Genomic DNA, 26,631 nt, shown 5'->3' on the forward strand with positions numbered 1-26,631 from the left:
TTAATTATTATATATATATATATATATATATATATATATATATATATATATATATATTGATTTATGAGAATTTTAATAATTCTCTACTGTTTTGGACTGGCCTGACTGGAAAAGTAAAATGCACCAACTAAAATATTAAATTAACACAATACCCAGTAATAGACTTTTTCTTTTATCGGTGCTTTAGGTATAATAATTAAAGTAATTAATCGTCCCCCATTAGGTATTTGGACTTAAGGTCTTACCATCTAAATTTCAAAATTTCCCCATAATATCAACTGAACCCCCAACCCCCTCCCACCCCGGGACTGACCCCTGGCGAAGTCAGAGGCTAGACCCGGGGTGGGCGTGCCTGAACCTTAATTGGATAGGGGCACGTAAATACAGTTCTACATCCACATCCTGTCTAAATTTAGATCATCGCGACAATGTCGAATACGCGGTCCGTTTACAGACATAGATAATAGTTAACCAGCCGCGAGTTTTTAGTTCGGTCTATCTTTCTTTTTTCTTTTTTTTCTTTTTTTTTTTCTTTATTGTTTTTAATACATGTAGATGGTTGAGCATATCTCATAATAGGAGTTAGTCATAATTATTGCGCAGATGCAGCTATGTTACAAAGCAGGTTAGCATGCAGCATTGGGTGACTAAAAGCCAAAGGGTGCATAAAAAGATAACGCAGATAACTGTAAGTCAATACTTTTCTTAATGTGCAGGGAGAGTTGCTTCCCTATATTTAGCACATTTAAAATGGCGGGCAAATGTTTTATGAATAACATTTATAAAATACAAATGTTAAAGAAACTTAGTTATGTAGATGATGTCGCCTTTAAATACAGTGTGTTTAATATACGTTATTATTAGATATTGCCGCATTTAGGGAGGTTGGAAATATGATTTATTATTTATTATTATTTATTATTATTGTAGAGGTGTTAGATTCTTTATTTAGTAGATAGATAAACGTGTGGGTTGTTGTACATGAATATTAATTGATATGTAGTACTATTACTTAGTATGTGAACCAAATACGCAAAATTACATGTGTAAACAATGTCGAAGACTGAACGGTAAATACATAACCAAACGGTAATTACATTATAAAGTGCACACCATTACGGTACGCACATTATTACGTACATGTTTAGCACAACGTACATTCAGTAATATTGATACTGTTCATTATGACATAAGCATTTCAATAGTCACATACAATCAGAAATATTGAGAATGACCAGTACAACATACGCATTACAGTTGCATAGTTAATATTCATTATAACACACATTTACATAAAGGCACGGACATTAATTAATACAATTAATAACTCCTTTCTGCTACAGAAAGATTTAATGACCTAGACAAGAGAGAGAGAGAGAGAGAGAGAGAGAGAGAGAGAGAGAGAGAGAGAGAGAGAGAGAGAGAGAGAGAGAGAGAGAGAGAGAGAGAGTGAGAGAGAGAGCAGGCAGTTAGGCAAGCAAAAATCACACAAAAACCCCACAGACATACAAGTACAAAAAAAAAATTAATCGTATTATTAAATACGTTACAAGATGTCTAAACGGAACTTGAATTTTTCACGTGAGACAAAAGTATCTTTTCCCCAATGTTTTAATAACTTGCATTATTTTATCATATTATGTTTTATGACTTACCTCTTTAGACTATTTATATTTATGTTTTTCATTAGCGAATTTTTGCTTTGATAAAATGATTGCTTTTTAAATGATATATCTAAGTTATACAAAACAGTTTTAATACTTTTTCTTTCTTTCTCTTTTTTATCTCTCTATTACTGCTGTTTCATTAATGGCATTAATATTTCAGGGAAGAGATGTAGCCCAGTGGGATAGTGCTCGCCTGATACGCTGTCGTTTTCTCGTTCTAACCAGTGCACGAGGAAATGGTCTAAGGAGCATTACGAAAAATGTAGCGGGTTTTCTCCAATCACGTCAGAATTACCAAATGTTTGACATTAGCCGATGATTAATTAATCAATGTGCTCTAGTGGTGTCGTTTAAATAAAACAAATTAACTTTGATAAGCTGTCTGTCTAGGATCGACCCCGGTCGGTGGAACCGTTGGGCTATTTCTCGCTTCAGTAAGTGCACCACGACTGGTATATCAAAGACCGTGGTATGTGCTATCCTGAGACATGAATATATGCACCATCCAATAGCTGATGATTAATAATCTTATGTGCTGTAATGGTGTCGTTAAACAAAACGAACTAACCTTTTCTTTAATATTTCAAGTTGGAAAATGTTTCTTTCTGGGAGGAACAGCCGCCTGTCCTTTCTTCTGATCATTTTCGTCGTCATCTTCGTATTCTTTTTGGAAATCAAGTTCTTTTCCCCTTTGAGGTCAAAGACTCACGTGGTTATCACTACGAGAAATCACGTGACGTCCACACCTGATCACCAGTCTCGTGGTCTCCTAGTGGACACAGCTGCTTGCAAGATACCCGACATTGACCCATTTGACGAATCCATCCTGCATCTCATCCGAAGACGTGGGAAAAACATTTGCGTTGGGAAGCCTTCCATAACTTTCGAGGAAGGCTCAGTGCTCAGGCTGAACTGGACAGTGATAAATGAATATTACAAAGGAGATTTCAAATATTGCAAGTATCAACCGATCATCAGAGGACCCAAGGGAAACGATTTTTACTTCACTTACGGTCCGTTCGAGAAATCCTTCTCTTCGGACGTGCAAGCGAAACACGAATTTATTCGAGTGTATTGTTACAGCAAGTCGGGCGGGAAGGTCTACACGAACTTCCATTCTATAGTCATTCCAAAACCTGAGGTTGAAGAACAATGTGACACGAGGTTTCGTCGTTATTTGAAGCAACACCAGCCAAAAGAGAAGTTAAACATGGTGGTGATAGGCGTTGATTCCGTATCACGCTTAAACTTAATGCGGCAGATGCCTAGAACAAGAAAGTTTCTTCTCAGAAATCTTAGCGCCATCGAAATGCTTGGCTACACAAAAGTAGCAGATAATACGTTTGTTAACATTGTCCCCATGACCATTGGGAAATACGTGGAAGAACTGCCGTGGAACGAATCAATGGTAAATATACGACTTAAACATTTACAAGTTTATCATTCTCGGATATTATTTGTTACACATGTGAGTGAATGCAAGCTTTATTTGTGATATATTATTATCAAAACGTTTATTCGTTTAAAAATCGTGGAGGACGGGTCAAAAGATTGTGCTCGGGCTGTTCGTGTGGTTTATAAAACTGTGTTCACATTCGTTAAAGCGTAGTGCAGTATAGAACTGGGTGTAGTTCCGTGGTCTGACTCGACATTAAGTATTCCGATTAAAAAAGCTGACCTGACAGATATAACAAATGAACTGGCAGAGATACATGCCGCCCTTACAGACATTAAAAAAAAGTGAACTTAAAGACCTGATAGAGTCAGTGGTGGATGCCGCAGTTAAAGCTATCCGAGAAAATCTAAAACGGGAAATCAAAGAAGAAACTTAACTGAACTAGACCATGATCAAATGAAAAGTGAGTTATTTAACACAAAGAGTGAAAATGAGCAGTTGGCTGAAGCTATGAAAAAGCAGGAAGAAGAGATAAGTAGTATGAAAATAATGCATGAACAACTGACATCTCGTGTAAACCAGGCTATCTCTCTAGCAAACTATAATGAACACAATATTAAAGTATTTGACTTTCCCGAGACCGGATGAAAATCTTTTTGAAGAATTCTCAAACATTTTGAGAGATAAAGGAGGAGTTTCAATCAGTAGGAATGAAGTGGCTGCAATACAAAAAATTCCACATGCTGATAAGTCAATTGCAAGGCCACTTCTGGTCAAATTTTCCTCCTCAGAAGTCAAGATTCGAGTCATGAGAACCAGGAAACGGATTAAAGAACAACATTCTATTCGAATAGCAGATGATGTTACCAAAACAAATGTACAGCTCATCAATTGGCTAAAAAAACATCACGCAATCGAAAATGCATGGTATTTCAATGGCAGAGTCTACGGAACATCCAAGGAAGGAAAGAAATTCCAGTTCTCTCCCTTTGAAGAAATAGAAAAAGTGATAGGAACCAAAACATAAACTCTAACTACAGTTCGTTTAATGTGACATTATGTGACGAAACTGTATGATAAATGTGTTCGGATTTTCTCTGGCTGAAAAGTTTGTTACCTATCTATATAGAAGTTGATGTATTTAATAAATAACGAATATGAACGGTTCACAGACACCACTGCTAACTCAAGTGGGATTTTGATGTGCTCCTGGTTTGTTTCTTTGTTTGTTTGTTTTTTTATTATTATTATTACTATTATTATTTTTTTTTTTTTTTTTTTTTTTTTTTTTTTTTTTTTTTTTTTTTTTTTATTACTATTATTATTATTATTTACTTATAATTTATTTTAGTTATTTATTTTATTATTATTACTGCTATTATTATTAGTTTTATTATTATTGACAATCATCTGCGCCAGAATAATCATTAAGGATATTTATAAAGGTATTAGGGCCTAGGACACTTTGTTGGTTGGTTTGGGGTTGTTTTTGTGGGGGGTTGTTTTTTGTTGTTGTTTTTTTGTTTTTTTTTTGTTGTTTTTGGGTTGTTGTTGGGTTTTTTTTTGGGGGGGGGGTTTAAACATATATATTGATTTATTATTTTAATCCATGTGCACTTTAGCCGATGTCTGTAGTGAGATATCATATGTATTGCATTACTTATCAAACTATTACATTTTGAGTCATTGTTATGTTCATCAATAGCTGATCACTGTCAACATACCATGTTTTTGGGGGTGGGTTTTTTTTTGTGGGGGGTCCATTTTTTAAAGCAGGGCTCACTGCTTGCTGCTTATTATGTAACTATTCTAAGATAACTGACAGGGATTAAGTGTGCTTGTATATATATTTCAGTAATGGGGTATTATGCAATAGCAGCATGCAGCCTCTATTTGTATATGGTTACAGGTACTGAAATGTTCTCTTAACATTTCTTAGTAGTAGCCAAAAATAGGATGTTGAAGAGACTTGGTAAGCAGAATATACTATGCCCATTTTTCCAGGTTATTAATCATAGAATCAGGTTCCCTGCCATATAACATAGAACCTTATCATGATGTTTGTATGCCAGGGTTTGTTATCCTTTTCTCATCTAATATGGCATTATTATATGGCATTGTTGAACATAGCTAACATTTCGGACCCTGTAGACATAAGGCTATCAATGACTAGCAATTTTTATATATTTTTTATTATTATTTAAAAAACAAAAAATTCACACACTTAACTGATCAGGCTTCTTTTTAATAACTAGGATAAACTTTAGAGTAACGTATTTCCAATGGGTGGAAACAAAATTGATTTTTATTTCTCCTCTTCTGTTGTACTACATCATTCCTTTCCTTTTCTATACTTATTTCTTAAATTGGGCATTCAACAAAACCACTTATGTTTTTATTAGCAATTTTCATCCTTCATTTGTAGTGTTCCTTTGCCTGTTTAGTATTATTAAGCCTTCTGCATTCCATAATTTGCACAGAAATGTCTTTACAAATATTAACAGTTAACTGCCAGGGATTGGGAGATCCAGAAAAGAGGAGAGATGTATTAAATTATTTAAAGAAAAAACAATTTAACATCTATTGCCTACAAGACACTCATTTTACAGTTGATTTAGTACTCTATACTCAAAGCCAGTGGGGGTATAAATGTGTATTTAGCCAATTTTCCGGAAATTCCAGAGGAGATGCGATCCTCTTTAATAATAACTTACCGGCCTCGGTGGCGTCGTGGCAGGTCATCGGTCTACAGGCTGGTAGGTACTGGGTTCGGATCCCAGTCGAGGCATGGGATTTTTAATCCAGATACCGACTCCAAACCCTGAGTGAGTGCTCCGCAAGGCTCAATGGGTAGGTGTAAACCACTTGCACCGACCAGTGATCCATAACTGGTTCAACAAAGGCCATGGTTTGTGCTATCCTGCCTGTGGGAAGCGCAAATAAAAGATCCCTTGCTGCCTGTCGTAAAAAGAGTAGCCTATGTGGCGACAGCGGGTTTCCTCTAAAAACAGTGTCAGAATGACCATATGTTTGACGTCCAATAGTCGATGATAAGATAAAAAAATCAATGTGCTCTAGTGGCGTCGTTAAATAAAACAAACTTTACTTTTTTTAATAATAACTTTGAAAATAAATTGAATAAAATGAAAACTGATAATTCAGCAAATTTTATTATATTAGATATTTTTAACTTTATTGAAGAGTTTGAAAATGAAAAATATATAATATGTGGGGATTTCAATTTAGTATTCGATCAAAGTTTGGATACAAAATTTTTTAAACATACAAACAACCCAAAAGCTCGAGATAGAACTTTAGAAAATTTGAAAAATTTAATCTAAAAGATCCATTCCGATAACTTAAACCCTAATTTAAGAAGATATACTTGGGTAAAAAAAGAATCCCTTTAAACAAGCAAGACTTGATTTATACCTTGTGTCAGATAACTTAATGCCTCTTGTAGAAAAAGTAGGGTTTGAAAGTAGTTATAGATCAGATCATTCTGGAGTTGTGTTGTACCTAAAGATATACCAATTTGAAAAAGGGAGGGGTCTATGGAAACTCAATAATTCACTACTTAAGGATAAAATATACATAGATTTGATAAAAGAAACTATTAAACATGTTAAATGCCAATATATAGTGCCCGTATATAATATAGAAAATATTAATAAAATATTAAATGAAAATATTAAATTTACTATCAGTGATCAACTTTTTCTGGAAGTATTGCTTCTGGAAATAATAGGGAAAACAATTTCTTACTCACCTTTCAAAAAGAAAACAGAAAATATTTTAGAAGCACAACTCTGTGATAAGATAAAGGTTGTAGAAAATGATAACTGTATGAATAATTCTGAATTATTAGAAGAAAAAAAGAGGAATTGATAAAAATTAGAAAAGAAAAATTAAAAGGAAAGTTTATTGGATCGAGAGCAAAATGGATTGAGGAGGGCGAAAAGCCTACAAAATATTTCTGTAATTTGGAGTCTAGAAATTTTTATAGAAAGTTTATTTCTAAAATAGAATTAATAGATGGTATTTTAATAACTGACCAAAAACAAATTTTAAATGAAACAAAAATATTCTACAGTAAACTATATTCAAGCAATAATTTGGAAACTAATGATAATATTGAACAAAGACTTTCAGAAGCTAATTTTAATAAATTAACTGATGCTGAAGCTGAAAAACTAGAAGGAGAAATAGAGTATCACGAAGCATTAGCATTTCTTAAAAGTATGAAAAATGACAAAAGTCCTGGCTCAGATGGTGTTTCAGCAGAGTTTTTTAAAATATTTTGGATCGACTTGGGTAATTTTATTGTAAGATCGATTAATTGTAGCTACAATTTGAAAGAAATGTCATGTACACAAAAATTAGGAATAATTACCTACATCCCAAAATCTGATAAACCAAAACAGTTTCTAAAAAAATCACGTTATTAAATTGTGTATATAAAATAGCCCCTGGTTGTATTGCCAACCGAATCAAAAAGGTCCTAAATAAAATTATCTCAGATGATCAAACTGGTTTTATAAAAGGAAGATATATAGGTGAAAATATCAGATTAGTATATGATATTATGCAATACACAGAGGTCCATAATATGCCAGGTATGTTGCTGTTAATTGATTTTGAAAAGTTTTTGATTCGGTGTCTTGGCAGTTTATTCAACAAGCTCTAGATATTTTCAATTTTAAAATGTCCATGAAAAACTGGATTCTAACATTTTATCATAACTCAGAATCAAAAATAATACAAAATGTTTTTTTATCTGATAGTTTTAAACTAGAAAGAGGATGTAGGCAAGGTGACCCTCTCTCCCCGTATATTTTTATAATATGTGCTGAAATTCTATCAATATTAATAAGAAATAATAAGAATATTAAGGGAATAGAAATTGATGGACAAGAGTATCTCATATTGCAATATGCAGACGAAACAACCTTTATCTTGGATGGATCTCACAAATCCCTTGAAAATACTTTAATAATTTTAGACAAATACGCTGCTATCTCTGGCTTGAAAATAAAATACTCAAAATCGAAAGTTATTTGGATAGGCAGTAAAAAATTCTCAAAGGAGGTTTTCCATCATACAAGATGGAGCTTGAATGGGGTTCTGACCAATTTACTCTTTTAGGGGTGAATTTTTCTGTAAATCTTGAAGATATTGTTATTAAAAATTTTGAACCAAAATATTAATGATGAAAAAAATAATAAAACAATGGTCTACAAGAAAATTAACAGCATTAGGTAGAATTATTGTTCTAAAAACCTTAATAATCCCTAAATATCTCATCTGATTATTTCTCTACCAGATCCGCCTGAAAAATTTATTAAAAACATAAATAAACTGTTCTTCGCCTTCATTTGGCAAAATAAACCAGAAAGGATAAAGAGGGAAATTTTAGTACAAGACTATAAAAATGGGGGTTTGAACATGTTACATATTTCTAATTTTATAACTGCATTGAAATTCACATGGATCAGAAGAATTCTTACATCCAATTCTAAATGGAAAACACTTTTTGAAACTGTTACAGGTTTAACCACTGAAAAGCTAGTTTCTTATGGAGACTATTTTATTCAATATAAAAATAAGAAACTAACTAATCCTTTTTGGAAAGATGTGCTCCATAGTTGGCTGTTGATTCAGCAGAAACAAATATTTGAGAAAATGGAAGAAATAATGAGCTGTAACATTTGGTATAACAGTAAAATAACAATTGATGGAAAGCCTATTTTGTACAAGACATATTTTGAAAAAGGTATTGTGTTTATTCAAGATTTGATGGATGAATATGGATATTTCATGAATTATGATACATTCAGAATTAAATATAATTTAAAAACAAATTTTCTTGAATATGCCTCTTTGTTAAATGTTGTAAAGTTATTCTGTAACACTATAAAAACACAAGTAAACCAAATAAATCCTGTAATGAATAACCCAATATTACCTTATAAATTACAGATTACAGAGGAAAAGGGTAGTCGGGTAATGTATAAAATAATAAATTTTTCTAGTATCTGCCCAATTTCACAAGCAAAATATATGGAAAAAGAGTGTACATTTTCCCTAGATGAATGGAACAAATATTACAGTAGACCTTTTTCAAACTTAAAAGATCCTACTCTTATATGGCTTCAGTATAGAATCTTACACAGAATAATAGCAACAAACACATTTTTATACAAAATCAAATATGTTGATTCTACTATTTGTAATTTTTGTCAGCTTCAACCAGAGACCCTGGAACATTTATTCTATGAATGTCCTAAAGTTGCTGTCTTATGGAATGCAGTGGAACAGTGGACACTGAACAAAGGTGAACATACGAAATTTGATAAATATGTGGTACTGTTTGGAATTATAAACAAAACATAAAAACTTTTAAACTGGTTAATTGTCAGTATAAAATATTATATTTATATTATGAAAATAAGAAAAGCCAAATTGAACAAAGATGTCATTAAAAATATTATATATGAAAAGTTGAATGTTGAAAAATTTAGATTTGATAAAAGTTGTAACTATAAAGAATTTGATGAGTATTGGTCACCTTGGTTCAGTGTTTTAAAAACAAGTAGCAATTAATAGGAACATATTGTCATAAGAGCAGAGAAATGTAAGGTTGGTAATACAGTTTGTTACGTATGATAGACAGATATAACTCGAGACTTCTCTAAAACCTGTTGTTCTTTTTCTACATCAATCTTCTGTATGTGTGTGTGTGCGTGTGTGTGTGTGTGTGTATCTGTGTACATGAGAGAGTTAGTTTGTGTGGGTGTGTTGTTGCTTTGGTATAATTTTTTCTCTTTTTTTTATTTTGTGCAGTTATATCTATACATGTATGTAAGGTAATGTTTCAGGGCCCCATCCCTGACATTGCCAAATTGTTTTTGCTGGGAAAATAAATACTTTAAAAAAAAAAAAAAAAAAAAAAGACGACTAGAAACCATATTAAGTTATGACGTCGCTTCCCAAAATTATGTCATTCGTTGTGTACGTGAAATCATTATGACACGTGTGTCATACTGATTTCCCTGTATATCTTGAACTATGTGAATAATAAAATATATTAAATATAAAAAATATATATATATAAAAACATTTAAAAAAAAACAAAAACAAAAACCCGCCCTTTGACAAATATGACTTCATCTGGAAAGAGTTCTCTAAAAATGGTTTCAAAACGTTGTACGCGAAGGACGCCCCCAAATCGCAATATGTACATACTGTACATACCGAATGGAGTCAGATATTGTTTTAAAATACGTGCGAGACTTTGCAGTGCAGAATATCCACAAAGCTACCTTTGCGTTCGCTTTCATTACCCGACCTTCTCATGATTACGTCAACGATGCCGGAATTGCAGACGAGCCGCACTTCCGGTTTCTGAACACACCGAGGGACGATGGTATACTTGAAAACACTGTTTTGATTTAGTACAGTGACCATGGTAACCGATACGGCAGAATACGTAATACGTTTATAGGCAAACTCGAAGAAAGACTTCCTATTTTATTTCTTATTTTTCCTCGGTGGTTTCTAATCAAATACAAGGAAATAGCTACAAACCTTCAAGTTAATTCAAAACGACTGTCTACACCTTTTGATGTATATGAAACTTTAAAAGATATACTCTACTTTACCGGTAACTTCCCAAAGAGAGACAGGGGTGAAAGAGGAATCAGTTTATTGAGAGAGATCCCAAACGAACGATCTGTTTTTGATGCGTCAATCATGCCGCATTGGTGTATGTGTTTCTCCAGGAAGAAATTATCAGACACTTCCACGACGGCAGTACAGGCTGCACATTCGCTTTTGTTACACCTCAACAAGGTCTTGTACGACTACAGATACAAATCTGCACCGCTTGAAATTTCCAGTATTATAGATGTGACACATATGATGCCCAATAATAATGTTCTTCATTTTGAACAAAGTCTAAATGACGTCATCAACAGAACAGTTCACTATGGTAACAGGACAGATGCATTTTCCCTTTATCAGCTGACTATTGTAAGTAAGCCTGGCGGTGGTATGTTTGAGATCACCATCAAGTATGACCAGAGAACAGCCCGCTATTCCGTCGATGGTGACGTCAGTCGGATAAACACTTTCGGAGACCAGTCTAAATGTATGGACCGTTTCCATTTGAAAAAGTATTGTTTTTGCCTTTCAAATACATAGATATTTATTGTGTATTCTTAATATGTAAAGTTGTAAAGATTTTGTAAATTTCTACGTCAATAAATAATCCCAACATAAAAACTAATTATTTTTGTCGAGTAAATGAATAGAACAGAAATTCACTCTTTATATGTACACATCAGAAACAGCTAAGTACCATCAATCCCTCCTCCACCCCCACTCCTTCCCCACTAGATGTGTTATATCGGTATTACCAAATGGATTCATAATACTATTTATTATTCAAATGTGTACAAATCTGCTGATAATGCTAGCTTCAGACATCCAGCTGTCACGATTGAGTTGGCCAACTCGCCGATCTCTTGACTTCTACAACTGTCCAGTTGGTAGTGTGAGTAGTCTTACAACTCGATTCTTGTCGTATACAACACCTACGACCAACTAGTTGTCAATCTGAGCGCACCTATCGTGAGTCCGGAGTTGCGAAAATTATAACGCAACCATCCAGTTTGCCAATTTCGTCATGACGGTTGATATTCTGACCCTAGCATAAGACTGCACAATCCAAACAATGCAAGTAATGCTAGGCCAAACTGTCAACTGTCACGATAAAGTTGATTAACTCGATGGGTGCGCTCAGATTAGCCACTAATTGATCGTAAAATTCGTATACTTCGAAACTCGTTAAGTCTGAAATCGCTCAGACTAGCAATTGTACAACCGTAGAGGTCGTGACAGCAAGAAGTTGGCCAACTTTGTCGTGGAAGTTTGTAGTCTGAGCCTAGCATTATATAATGGCTAATCCTAAAGTGCATGTAAAACGATCCCTTGCAGCTAATGGAAAAATATAACGAGTTTCCTCATAAACATAGATATTAGAATTACTAAATGTTTGAAATCCACTCAGTAACCGATGATTAATTAATCAATGTGTTCTAGTTGTGTCGTTGAACAAAACAAACTTTAACTTTTCTTTGTAGTAATATTATTTTGAACAAGTTAACAAATTTATTATTTTACTTATTTTAATATTTAAAGCAAAAAGATAATAATTAAGATTTTGTTTTCTACCAATTACGAGTTCAACCTCAAACCTAAATGTATTTCCTGTCAGTGTTTGCAGCCTCGATCTCAAGCCCACCCACCCCTCCATTCATTTCCACATCCCATCTTTCTCTTCCGGTGAAAATACTGCAGTATAATACAAACTTTCAACATTCACTATCTCAGCTATTTCAACTGTCCTCTGCAAATATGCGGGATGCGTGACAAAAAGGAAGAAGAGCCCCCCCCCCCCCCCCCCCACCCCCCCACCCCGTGGATTTTCGCATATATAATATATATATATATATATATATATATATATATATATATATAATGGGGTATCTGCGAATATATATATATATCAATTTAATATCTGTTTATCTCCAGCAAAAATGGTGGATTACAAAAATATCGCACATTTTGTGTCCCAAAAATACAACATGGAAAAAGTTATAAAATTGATATCGATATTAATTTTTAACAGACATAAAGCCAAAATGGATGATATTCATCCTAAACGAGATGTTAATATTAATAAACTAAATAACAGTGCAATATGTTGTACGAATAATGATATACTGATCAGCAAAAGTTAAGCAATGCCTGAAATGCTTTATTTTCTATATTAAAACATACTTTGGACTGTCTGAACCTTTTATGATTAAATCTGCACTGTAATTAACATATGGAGGCAGCGCTATTCAAAGATTGTTTTGTTTAACGACACCACTAGAGCACATTGGTTAATTAATAATCGGCTATTGGATTGCAAATATTTGGTAATTCTGACATTTCAGAGGAAACCCGCAATTTTTTTCCTGATGCAGCAAGGAAACTTTTATATACACTTTTCTTTAAATATGGTGTGTGTGTGTGTGTGTGTGTGTGTGTGTGTGTGTCCAAATGTAACAAATTTTATTAAATTCAACGTGAACATGGTTTTTCATTCAAATGCATTTCAATACTTTTTACATAATCCCAACTTCAGATTAATGTTCTATTTAAAATCGAAAAAAAATTATGCACAATTCATAAATGTTCATGTATATATACATATGGAAATTAATTAAGCAACACCCGTATTTGCTCAGACTGAGCACTGGTGCATGAAATGTGTCAAAGATTTCCATACCATATGACATTTTCAGTGAACAGAAAGGGATGAGGAGAAACATAGCCAATAATACCATGACATAATGTAGTTTATTTGAAGATGGTACAGATTTGGAAAATGACTTCATTTCATTCAAAAACATTACGAATTTCACTTTTGTTGCACAAACTTAACTGTCAGTACCATCCACACATCTGGTTCACGGAATTGAAGAATAATGTCTGGCAAGTCCAAATATTGACTTTCCATCAGTATCTCGTGTAACCTCCCTGCACACGAACAACTGCTTCAAGACGCCTCCTCATTCCTTGGATCAATCTCTGGATTTGATTTTGAGGAATCCTGTTCCAATCCTCATGCTAAGCAGCAGTCAATTCATTGAGAGTCTGGACAGGTGGGCCTCTCTGTCGAACACGGCGGCCTAAAATGTCTCATAGATGCGCAATGGGATTGAGTTCTGGACTCATGGCTGGCCATGGAATGGTCTCAACAGCATTCTATTGCAAGAACTGGGTGACAGCACGTGCTCTGTGAGGCCTGGCATTGTCATCCATGAAGATGGGTCTTGTGGCTAGTGGATGATTATCAAAATGAGGGACAACAGCTCTCTCAAGGATCTCCTGTTGATACCGAGGCCCATTAAGGTTACCACGAATGGTGATGAGGTCCATCTTGCAACCCAAGGAAATGCATCCCCATACCATGACTGACCCTCCACCAAAGGGAACCGTCTCCTGGATATTGCGAGGAACCATGGCTGTGTTCCTTTGTCTCCAGACACGTGTACGACCATCCACCATATGCAATGTTCCAGCGAACACGTTGATTACACCAAGCAAGTCGTGCTGCTTTGTGAGCTGGAGACAGTTTTATACGCTTGATGGGTCTTCTGGTCCTATATCCTGCTGCTTTCAGCCGATTCCTCACAGTCCTGTAGGAAATGGCTCTCCCTGGTAACCACTGTTGTTTTAAAGATGTGCTTGAGTCCCATGAACGGCGCCTAACAAGTCTCAACAATGCTCTATCCTCTCTTAGTGTTGTCTTACGGGGTCTGCCAGGTCTTGGACGATCTTTAACATCATTGGTAGCCCTGTGTTTGTTCAACAGTTTTGAAATGATGGAAATATTGCGCCCAAGTTGACATCCAATTTGTCTGAGGGACATTCTTGCATTTGTCATGCCAATAATTTGCCACCTTGTAGCCTCTGAAAATTTACGACGTGCCACGACAATTATGGTACTGGATATTCAATGCAACTTGACAGGAGAGTGTGTGACGTGTAATCATTACAAACTTGATTTCAACACTGACATTTCACGTGCATTGTTCATCGTTGCACGTGCATTGAATATCTCCACGACAGTCATGCTATTCATCAAGATGCCACATGTCAATAAATAATTCAGGAAAATGCTCTGTTTTCTTAATTCACAGAATTATACGTCTATGAATTGGGCGTTGCTTAATTTATTTCCAAATGTATATATTAATGTTCCCATTCACTTTTACATAATGTTAGGCACTAGATAATATCCCTCCGTATTTATTTGTTGTAGAATAAAGTGGAATTATGTTTACAAATGGGCCTATGCCTATTTTATTTTTAATTACACGTGTATTTAGGCCTCTTCCCAAGCTTAGCCTCCCCGCTCTGGTGAATCAAGATACATATTGACCATGTTGATAGACCAGAAATGAAAAAGGGGACACTGTCTAGATAGGAAGTGTGATATGTATTACAGGATGTAAAGACATTGCCACTTTATCGTTTGACGTTTACGATTCATTGAAGAACCCAACAATCTCTTATCGCATAAGATTCAAATGTTTAATCGTTTCTCTGACCCTTTTTGATCCGAATGTTCGCAAGCAACATTGAAGACAGCAGCAATGAAGCTACAATCGACAGCTGAAAGCTATCATTACAACAAGTCCAGACAGGTTGTATCTGATAACCAAGAGCCGCCAACCGATAATAATCCATAATATCCATATAGTAATAGGTGTGAAATACTAAAGTTAAATACCTATATTTTTATACGCCCGTCAATGATGGGTCGTATTATGGTATGGCGTTGTCCGTCCGTACGTCCGTCTGTTGACGTTTTCTTGTCCGGAACATATCTTGCATACAGATGCATATAGGACCATGAAACCTCACATGTAGGAACAACTTGGGATGGTAGTGTGTCGCATACTATTACTAGGTCACTGTGACCTACTTTTAACGGTCTACTGCGCATAACAGTAAATCCTTGTCCGGATCATATCTTGCATACAAATGCATACAGGACCATGAAACCTCACACGTAGGAACAACTTGGGATGGCGGTGTGTCACATACAATTACTAGGCCACTGTGATACAAATAAATCAAATAATTTGTCTATATTCAGAACATCTTGTTTAGCACGCATGCTAATATCTTGGCGTATCGTGTACTTCACCGGTACTCTTGTTTTATACAGAATTCCATATTCGATAATGCTAGGAAGACACTATGCAAAAAATCGTGTGTATGCTAGAAATGATTTTCACGAAGACACTAGCAGTAGTATAATTAGTCCTAATAAAAAGAAAATACGCCTACATTTTCACAGTGAATACCATTGTGTTTCAAACTATTTATATTCCCACCCTGATTCCACACCCTCAGCCTCCCCACCCTCAGCATATACAAACCATATTTAATTTAGTTTATTAAATTTAAAAAAAAAAAACCACACGCCCATCCCCCCACCAGAACCCCCCCCCCCCAAAAAAAAAGCACATAAAAACAACAACTTACAACGCTACCGAAAGAAAGAAAGAAATGTTTTCTTTAACGACGGACTCGACGCATTTTATTTACGGTTATATGGCGTCAGACATATGTTTAAGGACCACACAGATATTGAGAGAGGAAAGAAAGAAATGTTTTCGTTAACGACGCACTCAACGCATTTTATTTTCGGTTATATGGCGTCAGACATATGGTTAAGGACCACACTGATATTGAGAGAGAAAACCCGTTGTCGCCACTTCATGGGCTACTCTTTTCGATTAGCAGCAAGGGATCTTTTATATGTACCATCCCATAGATAGTACATACCACGGCCTTTGATGTACCAGTCCGCTACCGAAAGAGTCAAACCAGTTCGGTTCAATGTTTTAATACGAAAGAAAGAAAGAAATGTTTTATTTAACGACGCACTCAACACATTTTATTTACGGTTATATGGCGTCAAACATATGGTTTAGGACCACACAGATTTTGAGAGGAAACCCGCTGTCGCCACTACATGGGCTACTCTTTCCGATTAGCAGCAAGGGATCTTTTATTTGCTCTTCCCACAGGCAGGATAGCACAAACCATGTCCTTTGATGAACCAGTTATGGATCACTGGTCGGTGCAAGTGGTTTACACCTACCCATTGAGCCTTGCGGAGCACTCTCTCAGGGTTTGGAGTCGGTATCTGGATTAAAAATCCCATGCCTCGACTGGGATCCGAACCCAGTACCTACCAGCCTGTAGACCGATGACCTAACCACGACGCCACCGGGGCCGGTAGGAAACTGCATCAGCGCACGTTTGTGAGGTTGGTGAATAGAAAATGACCGAAAAAAGTTATATGATTTGTTTATAACAGTTTCTTTAATTCACCTGAATTAAATTTGGATCCAGAATTTGATATATTTAGGAGAAATACAGAATTTCAATTTAGGAAGTTTAAGTAGTGTTAATTTCGACCGTGAATTAGGTAATTTTAGCAGCACCGATGAAAGGATTAAAATTAGTTTTGCTAACACAGATACCACAAATTCTGATGACAAAATATTGCAGGCAGAGAACGGGACACAAGTCAGTGGCTATTCGGGCATACAAGGTAATTGTATTAATAAATACACTTATTATTTATCCATTGCAGGTTATCGGGTTATTAAGTTAAACCTGCTCATTTTCTTTCAAATGGTATAAAGGGGCGGGACGTAGCCCAGTGATAAAGCGCTCGGTTGATGCGCGGTCGGTTTAGGTTCGATCCCCGTCGGTGACCCCATTGGGCTATTTTTCGTTCCAGTCAGTGCTCCATGACTGGTGTAACAAAGGCCATGGTATGTACTATCCTGCCTGTGGGATGGTGCATATAAAAGATCCCTTGCTGCTAATCGAAAAGAGTAACCCATGAAGTGGCGATAGCGGGTTTCCTTTATCCTTAACCATATGCCTGACGCCATATAACCGTAAATAAAATGTGTCGAGTGCGTCGTTATATAAAACATTTCCTTCCTTCAAATGGTATAATTTGTATAAAGTCATAAACGGCCATCTGTTCTAAGAGGCCTTTTTGTGTTCTTCCCCTGTAGTTATATTGTGCAAACAGATAACTAATTATGAACATTTAAAGGCGCGTAAACCACTTGCACCGACCAATGATCCATAACAGACATTATATAATGCTAGGGTCAGACTACCAACTTTCACGACAAAGTTGGCCAACTTTTTGCCGTCACGACTTCAACGGTTGTACAGTTGCTAGTCTGAACGCGTTCACACTTCGACGTATACGACTTTTACGATCAGTTAGTGGCTAATCTGAGCGCACCCGTCGTTTTGGAAATTACAATGCAACCATCGAGTTAATCAACTTATCGTGACAGTTGACAGTCTGCCCTAGCATTACTTGCATTGTTTGGATTGTGCAGTCTTATTGCAGGGGATCAGAATATCAACCATCATGACGAAATTGGCAAACTCGATGGTTGCGTTATAATTTTTGCAACTCCGGACTTACGATAAGTGCGCTCAGATTGACAACTAATTGGTCGTAGGTGTAGGTAAGACTGCTCAGACTAGCAAATGGACAGTCGTAGAAGTCAAGAGATCGGCAAGTTAGCCAACTCCATAGTGACAGTTGGCAGTCTGAAGCTAGCAGATTTCTACATAAATTTTCGATCTGATATTGGAATAATAAATAGTAGTATGAATATATTTGGTAATACCAATATAACACATCTAGTGGGGAAGAGGTGGGGGGGGGGGGGGATTGGTTTCTGATGTGTATATATAAAGAGTGGATTTCTGTTCCATTCATTTATTCGACAATACTAATTAGTTTTCATGTTGGGATTATTTATTGACGTAGAAATTTACAAAATCTTTACAACTTCACATATTAAGAATACATAATAAATATCTATGTATTTGAAAGGCAAAAACAATACTTTTTCAAATGAAAACTGTCGATACATTTAGACTGGTCTCCGAAAGCGTTTATCCGACTGACGTCACCATCGACGGAATAGTGGGCTGTTCTCTCGTCATATTTGACGGTGCTCTCAAACATACCACCGCCAGGCTTACTTACAACAGTCAGCTGATAAAGGGAAAATGCGTCTGTCCTGTTACCATAGTGAACTGTTCTGTTGATGACGTCATTTAGACTTTGTTCAAAATGAAGAACATTATTATTGGGCATCATAAGTGTCACATCTATAATACTGGAAATTTCAAGCGGTGCACATTTGTATCTGTAGTCGTACAAGATCTTGTTGAGGTGTAACAAAAGCGAATGTGCAGCCTCTACTGCCGTCGTAGAAGTGTTTGATAATTTCTTCCTGGAGAAACACATACACCAATGCGGCATGATGGACGCATCAAAACACGATCGTTCGTTTGGGATCTCTCTCAATAAACTGATTCCTCTTTCACCCCTGTCTCTCTTTGGGAAGTTACCGGTAAAGTAGAGTATATCTTTTAAAGTTTCATACACATCAAAAGGTGTCGACAGTCGTTTTGAATTAAGTTGAAGGTTTCTAGCTATTTCTTTGTATTTGATTAGAAACCACCGAGGAAAAACAAGAAATAAAAAAGGAAGTCTTTCTTCAAGTTTGCCTATAAACGTATTACGTATTCCGCCGTATCGGTTACCATGGTCACTGTAGTAAATCAAAACAGTGTTTTCAAGTATACCATCGTCCCTCAGTGTGTTCAGAAACCTGAAGTGCGGATCGTCTGCAATTCCGGCATCGTTGACGTAATCGTGAGAAAGTCGGGTAATAAAAGCGAACGCAAAGGTAGCTTTGTGGATATTCTGCACTGCAAAGTCTCGCACGTACTTTAAAACAATATCTGACTCCATTCTGTCACCAACGCAGTGGTGGTTGTGATTCCACACCGATTTGTGCTTCTCCATGGCAACGCTGAACACCCTGTTATAGAAATCAGCGGGAGGCGTGTGGAACCCCGCCTTACAGTATGTAAATATAGCGATTTTTGGGGCGTCCTCCGCGTACAACGTTTTGAAACCATTTTTAGAGAACTCTTTCCAGATGAAGTCATATTTGTCAAAGGGCGTTTTTACCATTGTTTCGTTCCACGGCAGTTCTTCCACGTACTTCCCAGTGGTCATGGGGACAATGTTCACAAACGTATTATCTGCTACTTTCGTGTAGCCAAGCATTTCGACAGAGCTAAGATTTCTGAGGAGAAACTCTCTTGTTCTTGGCATCTGCCGCATTAAGTTTAAGCGTGATACGGAATCAACACCAATCATCATCACGTTTAACTTCTCTTTTGGCTGGTGTCGCTTCATATAACGACGAAACCTCGTGTCACACTGTTTTTCAACCTCAGGTTTTGGAATGACTATAGAATGGAAGTTCGTGTAGATCTTCCCGTCCGACTTGCTGTAACAATACACTCGAATAAATTCGTGTTTCGCTTGCACGTCCGAAGAGAAGGATTTCTCGAACGGACCGTAAGTGAAGTAAAAATCGTTTCCCTTGGGTCCTCTGATGATCGGTTGATACTTGCAATATTTGAAATCTCCTTTGTAATATTCATTTATCACTGTCCAGTTCAGCCTGAGCATCGAGCCTTCCTCGAAAGTTATGGAAGGCTTCCCAACGCAAAGAATTTTTCCACGTCTTCGGATGAGATGCACGATGGATTCGTCAAATGGGTCAACGTCGGGTATTTTGCAAGCAGCTGTGTCCACTAGGAGACCACGAGACTGGTGATCAGGTGTGGACGTCACGTGATTTCTCCTATTGAAGACCACGTGAGTCTGTGACCTCGAAGGGGAAAAGAACTTGATTTCCAAGAGGAATACGAAGATGACGAATATGATCAGAAGAAACGACAGGCGGCTGATCCTCCCACAAAGAAACATTTTCCAACCTGAAATATTAAAGAAAACGTTAGTTCTTTTTGTTTAACGACACCATTAGAGCACATTGGTTTATTAATCATCAGCTATTGGATAGTGCATATACTCTGGAGAGGAAACCCCCCATGTCTCAATTAGTAGGAAGGGATATTTTATATACGAATCAACCCACAGACAGGATAGCACATACCACGGTCTTTGATACACCAGTCGTGGTGAACTGGCTGAAGCGAGAAATATCCCAACGGGTTCACCGACAACGGTCGATCCTAGACCGACAGCTTATCAAAGTTAAAGTTTGTTTTGTTTTAACGACACCACTAGAGCATATTGATCAATTAATCATCGGCTATTGGATATCAAACATTTGGTAATTCTGAAACCCTCTACATTTGTCGTAATGTTGCTTGCGACCATTTCCTCGTGCACTGGTTAGAACGAGAAAACGACAGCGTATCAGGCGAGCACTATCCCACTGGGCTACATCTCTTCCCTGAAATATTAATGCCATTAATGAAACAGCAGTAATAGAGAGATAAAAAAGAGAAAGAAAGAAAAAGTATTAAAACTGTTTTGTATAACTTAGATATATCATTTAAAAAGCAATCATTTTATCAAAGCAAAAATTCGCTAATGAAAAACATAACTATAAATAGTCTAAAGAGGTAAGTCATAAAACATAATATGATAAAATAATGCAAGTAAAAACATATTTTTTGTCTCACGTGAAAAACTCAAGATCAATTTAGACATCTTGTAACGCATTTAATAATATGATAAATTACAATAATTCTTATGAAAGTTAAGGTTTGTTTAACGACACCACTAGAACATTGGATGTCAAGTTATTTTACTGTGGGTGTTTTTTGTTGTTTTTGTTGTTTGTTTGTTTGTTTGGGGGGTTTTGGGGTTTTTTTGGGGGATGTATACTTGTGTGTCTGTGGGGTTTTTTGTGTGATTTTTGCTTGCCTGACTGCCTGCTCGCTCTCTCTCTCTCTCTCTCTCTCTCTCTCTCTCTCTCTCTCTCTCTCTCTCTCTCTCTCTCTCTCTCTCTCTCTCTCTCTCTCTCGCTTGTTTAATTATATGTAGGTGATCAAACTGAGTAATTAAAAAAGAGCCGAATTCATTATTAAAAGGTCCCTGTCATCATCGGGACTCGTATGTGCTCTCCTGTCTGTGGGATGGTGCATATAAAATATATCTTGCAAACACTGGGGGATTGAAATGGAAAGCACGAAGGACGGGGGATATCCAAGGCATAATCCCACAGACATTTTTGAAAACAAGATGTTCTGCATTCTACAAGTAAAATGCATCGTGACAAATACAATTAAATGCACTTTTTATGCTTATAGCTTGTGTATACAAATACTTTTATGCGCTGAATATATAAACATCACGGTCATTTAGCAGACTGCTGGACCAATGAACATTGAAATAATTACTACAATGAGCAACTATACGATCCAACCAAATGATTCGTTACAATTTAAATCGAAAATATTATGGATAATAATAACAAAAATTTATTTTGCAGTGTGTGACTTCGTATTAAAATTTTGAACTGAACTGGTTTGACTCTTTTGGTAGCGTGTTTACGTCAAGTTTATGGTTTTGTTGGCATGCTACCGTAGGACATTTTCCAAATTAGATGAATGAAATGCAATGTCCTGCATTCTGCAAGTAAAATTCATAATGCCGAAAGAATTGAAAAATGTCAATAACACGTGTTTGATCCAGGGTGTGTGTGTGTGTGTGTGTATGTGTATATTATATATATATATATATATATATATATATATATATATATATATATATATATATATATATATATATACTGAAACACAATGAAAACGCAAAAACAACTTTTCATTGCAAATAACGACAAACTATTAATGAATTGATGAATAATGTAATACATTAATGACTGGTATTTATGAGATACATTCACATGGAAACATGGCCAGTTATCATCAGTAATCGAGTTGCATTCGTAATCGGAAAGTTCAACCCCCCCCCCCCCCCCCCCCCCCCCCCCCCATATCAAGGTCAGTATCTGGTGTGTCCACCATTGGTCCGCATGCGTGAAGACGACGGGGAAAGGATTGGCACAAACATCTCAAATAAGCCACAGCAATGTTCCTCCACTCCTCCTGCAACGCCTGTGCAAGCTCAGCGACGTTACGCGGTGGTGGTTGGCGGTGACGTACACGACTTCCTAACTCATCCCACATGTGTTCAATTGGGTTCTGACGTTCAACAAGTCGTCCAATAGTTGATGGATGGACTCTGAAGGTCCTAACAACTTGGCTTTGCGAAGTCCCCCCTTGAACCATGCCCATCGCTCGCTCCCTTTGTTCTTCTCCGAGTCGTGGCATTCTTAATGTGACGAGGAATATGACACCGTTACGCGACTTTTATGTGTCCATATACTGGCATTTCACGTGCATTACATGCAACATGATTGAGCATGTAGTGAACGCATTTCACACCATTTTGTGTGTTTCTGCTATTGTATGTGTAACGAGAACAAAACCAGGATTAAAACCCAGACAATGGCTTCCTTTCATAAATTGTTATTTTAAGTCCAATAAATATATTTTTCATTAAAGTTACAGTGTCTGGTTACCATATAATAATATCATGCACAAATAACTGCACTTTTAAAACATTCGTGTGTGTTCGCTATGAACGGAGAACGTCAAAAGTATACGCTCGATTCGTCGCCTGTGCAATTTCAGTTAACAGGTGCGTTTGTGGATTTGAAATTGTAGGGTTCGTCTCAAAAAATGAAATTAGAATTCTTGCGCTGTACAAAGAACGTTCGGCTGAGGATACGTACTATTCTTTCGTTAAAACAGGTTTTGATCTTGACAACGTACTATCGACAATCGTACCTTCCTATTTAAGAATTAATATTTTATAAAGTGTTAGTAGAACTTTCAAAGTTCAGTTTGTTTTACACATTGATCATATATATATTTTTAATAAAATATACTAAAGTAGAAAATGACCGTTTTCACTTTTTAATTTTACGTGTGGTAAAATCGACAAATTCAAATAAATACTATTTCGTTTCGAAAGGGTAAAGTTAGTTTGTTTTGTTTAACGACATCAGTGTTAGAGCATGTTGATTTAATAATCATCTGTTTTTGGATGTTAAACGTTTGGTAATTTTGACATATAATCTAAGAGAGGAAACGGGCGCATGTGCAGAGGGGTTGGTATTGGGGGTCGAAACCCTTCCCTGACCAAGATAAAAAAAAATTGAAATATATTTTCTGGGGGAACATGGCCCCATATAAACTTCGCTCAACGCAGTCTATAACCCCCAACCCCGCTGAAATCCCTGAACACGCGCCTTGGAATCCCGCTACATTATAAAAATATTGTTTTATTGTTTTTTGTTTTTTTAGCAAGGGATCATTTATATGTACCATCCCACAGACAGGATATCACATACCATATACCAGTCATGGCGCTCTGGCTGGAACAATCCCGCCGATGAGGATCGATCCTAGACCGACCGCGCATTTAAAAACAAACACCACATTTTTAGGTCTAAGTAATGAATAGAAATAACATATAGTCTTCATAAATGTTACGTATATAGAACATACCGCCTTCTTCCTCTACCCCTAGAGCGTTACCTAATTATTAACACCCCCTTACATGTAACGCGTATGCCAACAATCTGATTAAAATTAGCTCTACTGGGTCTAGCGTAAATTCCCAGTTCTACTGGCGTCCCGCTAACTGAAGAAAAACAAGCTGGCCAATGGGTTTGCAGTTGACCTAGATAATGTAGATAAGCCAGCATTGCGAAACTATAGCGATGTGGTGGGCCTTTTATGTACCAAACAGAACTGGATCATCTATTCTAAATGCTTAAATAATAAAAATAGTCCAGACACTGCAGCTTTAATCACAACAAAATATTGAAAAATATCTGTTTTGCGTTTTCATCGTGTGTCAGTATATATATATATATTATTGACCGTCATTGAGGGCAATATCATATTGTATGGACCGAAGAAATTGATATTGACCGAGGCCATATATATATATATATATATATATATATATATATATATATATATATATATATATATATATATATTGATTGGTTTCTGTTAGTGGGCCCATTGGGCTATTTCTAGTTCCAGCCAGTGCACCAAGACTGGTAAATCAAAGGCCATGGTATGTGCTATCCTTTCTATGGGATGGTGCATTAAAAAGATTTCTTGCGACTAATGGAACAAAATATAGCGGGTTTCCTCTCTTAGACTATATCATATGTCAAAATTATCAAATGTTTGACATCCAACAGCCGATGATTAATAAATCAATGTGTTCTAGTGGTATCGTTAAACAGAACAAACTTCGAACTGCTGTACAAGTTGTGTCAAATGTATGAAACACACTGTCAAATTACAAAACATTTTGAACCCAGATCCACCTAGTAACACTACCGAGTAGTAAGTATGCCGAGACACTTATAATCCGTTTTATTTTTATTACGTACCCTCTAATTATTTTCTGGCACAGGGGCAGATCCAGGAATTATGTTTAGGGGCTGAGTGTGTGGGGCATGAATCAACTGAAAATAACATCCCCAAAACGTTTCACATTGTTAAAAGAAAGCCTGACCGCACCCATTAGCTCACAACATTACGTCAACAGTATATAATATATAATTATACCACATGTCTATTCCAGACGCGTGCGTGGGGTGGGGGTTCGGGTCGAACACCTTGCTCAAGCTAAAAAAAAAAAAAAAATCGAAATATTTTCGGGGGAGTATGACTCGGTCGACATTCTCCCTCTCCCCCTGCCATAAACGTTGCATGTCAGTCTACCCCCATCCCCGTTTAACACACGCGCCTGCACCCCACCACCCCCTTCCAAGACGGTTTGGAAATACTAGGAGAGCTTGGAAACACCATCGAGAAAGGTAATAAATGTCAGCTATTGCAACTGCTTCGACGAACTGGCCACGACCAATTTTATGACAAAGTGCATACAAAGTGGAAAGTTTATAGTGTTTTTAGCGTATTGTGTTTGCGTGTGCGTTTATGTATACAACACAAGTTTACAGAAGTTCAGTTTTACTCACGATGCTATTCACAAGTGTTCTTTGTCCCTGAAACACAGTTCACAACTCACATCAACACCCCATGGCTTCCTTCGTTCTACCTGTGCTATAAATAGACTCGCACAGTTCCTGCAAACACGGTTCCGCTACCGTCTGGATTGGCCGGAATTAATATTGCTTGGACAGATATGGTGGAGAAATCTTAGATTCATGCTAGGGCCGTACTTAACATAAAATAAGTTTGGAGGTAGTAGATAAATAAATAATTAAATAAATAAATAAATAAATAAATCGGTGCCTGGTAGTAAAGGGCATACTTGTGTGTAAAATTATTACAAGACTCTTAGCATGGATTAATGGACTTAAAATGCATTACACCTTGTTAGCCGAATAACTGCAGGGGGAGGGGGGTTGGGTTTTGTTTTGTTTGGGGTTGTTTTTTTTTTGTTTTTTTTTTTTTTGGGGGGGGGGGTTATGTTATTGTTGGGGTTTTTTTGGGAGGTTGTTGTTTTTTGGGGGGTAACGACACCACTATAGTCCGTCCCACAGGAACGCCTTTTTTCATATTATGGAATTTACTACAAATTATTTATTTCTGAGATTTGTAAATTGCACACATAAATAGGGTTGTTTTTTTGTTTTTTTTTTGGGGGGGGGGTATTATTTATTTCCAAAAAAACGTTTTACTTACGTCAAACCAACTGAAATTATTTACAAAACAAAGAGTACTGGTGAGGTACATGATACGCCTGTCAGAATATAGACAAATTATTTGATTTATTTCTATCAGAGAGACCCAGTAATTGTATGTGACCCACCACCATCCCAAGTTATTTCTACATGTGAGGTATGCATCTGTATGCAAGATGTATGCAGTAGACGGTCAACAGTAGGTCAGAGTGACCTAGTAATAGTATGCGACACCGCCATCCCAGGTTGTTCCTACATGTGAGGTTTGGTGGCCCTGTATGCATCTGTTAACAGACGGATGTACGGACGGACA

General features: G+C 36.5%; 2 protein-coding genes across 2 annotated transcripts; one reads left to right on the forward strand and one right to left on the reverse strand.

Moving 5' to 3' along the window:
- Nucleotides 1–2,262: 2,262 nt before the first annotated feature.
- LOC121374721 lies at nt 2,263–13,809 on the forward strand. The gene is given in 5 exon segments (XM_041501828.1): nt 2,263–3,075; nt 9,307–9,397; nt 10,221–10,300; nt 10,369–11,212; nt 13,637–13,809. Coding segments are annotated over 5 exon segments (2,001 nt in total).
- Nucleotides 13,810–18,478: 4,669 nt separating this feature from the next.
- LOC121375450 lies at nt 18,479–25,827 on the reverse strand. Its single transcript, XM_041502913.1, has 2 exons — nt 25,650–25,827; nt 18,479–20,544 (listed from the first exon to the last, which is right to left on the reverse strand). Exon 2 carries the CDS (start codon nt 20,534–20,536, stop codon nt 18,560–18,562), a length of 1,977 nt encoding a protein of 658 aa, XP_041358847.1. The 5' UTR covers nt 20,537–20,544; nt 25,650–25,827; the 3' UTR covers nt 18,479–18,559.
- Between the last annotated feature and the right edge of the window lie 804 nt (nt 25,828–26,631).

Source organism: Gigantopelta aegis, chromosome 6 (assembly GCF_016097555.1).
Source record: "Gigantopelta aegis isolate Gae_Host chromosome 6, Gae_host_genome, whole genome shotgun sequence".
Classification (NCBI taxonomy): Eukaryota; Metazoa; Mollusca; class Gastropoda; order Neomphalida; family Peltospiridae; genus Gigantopelta; species Gigantopelta aegis.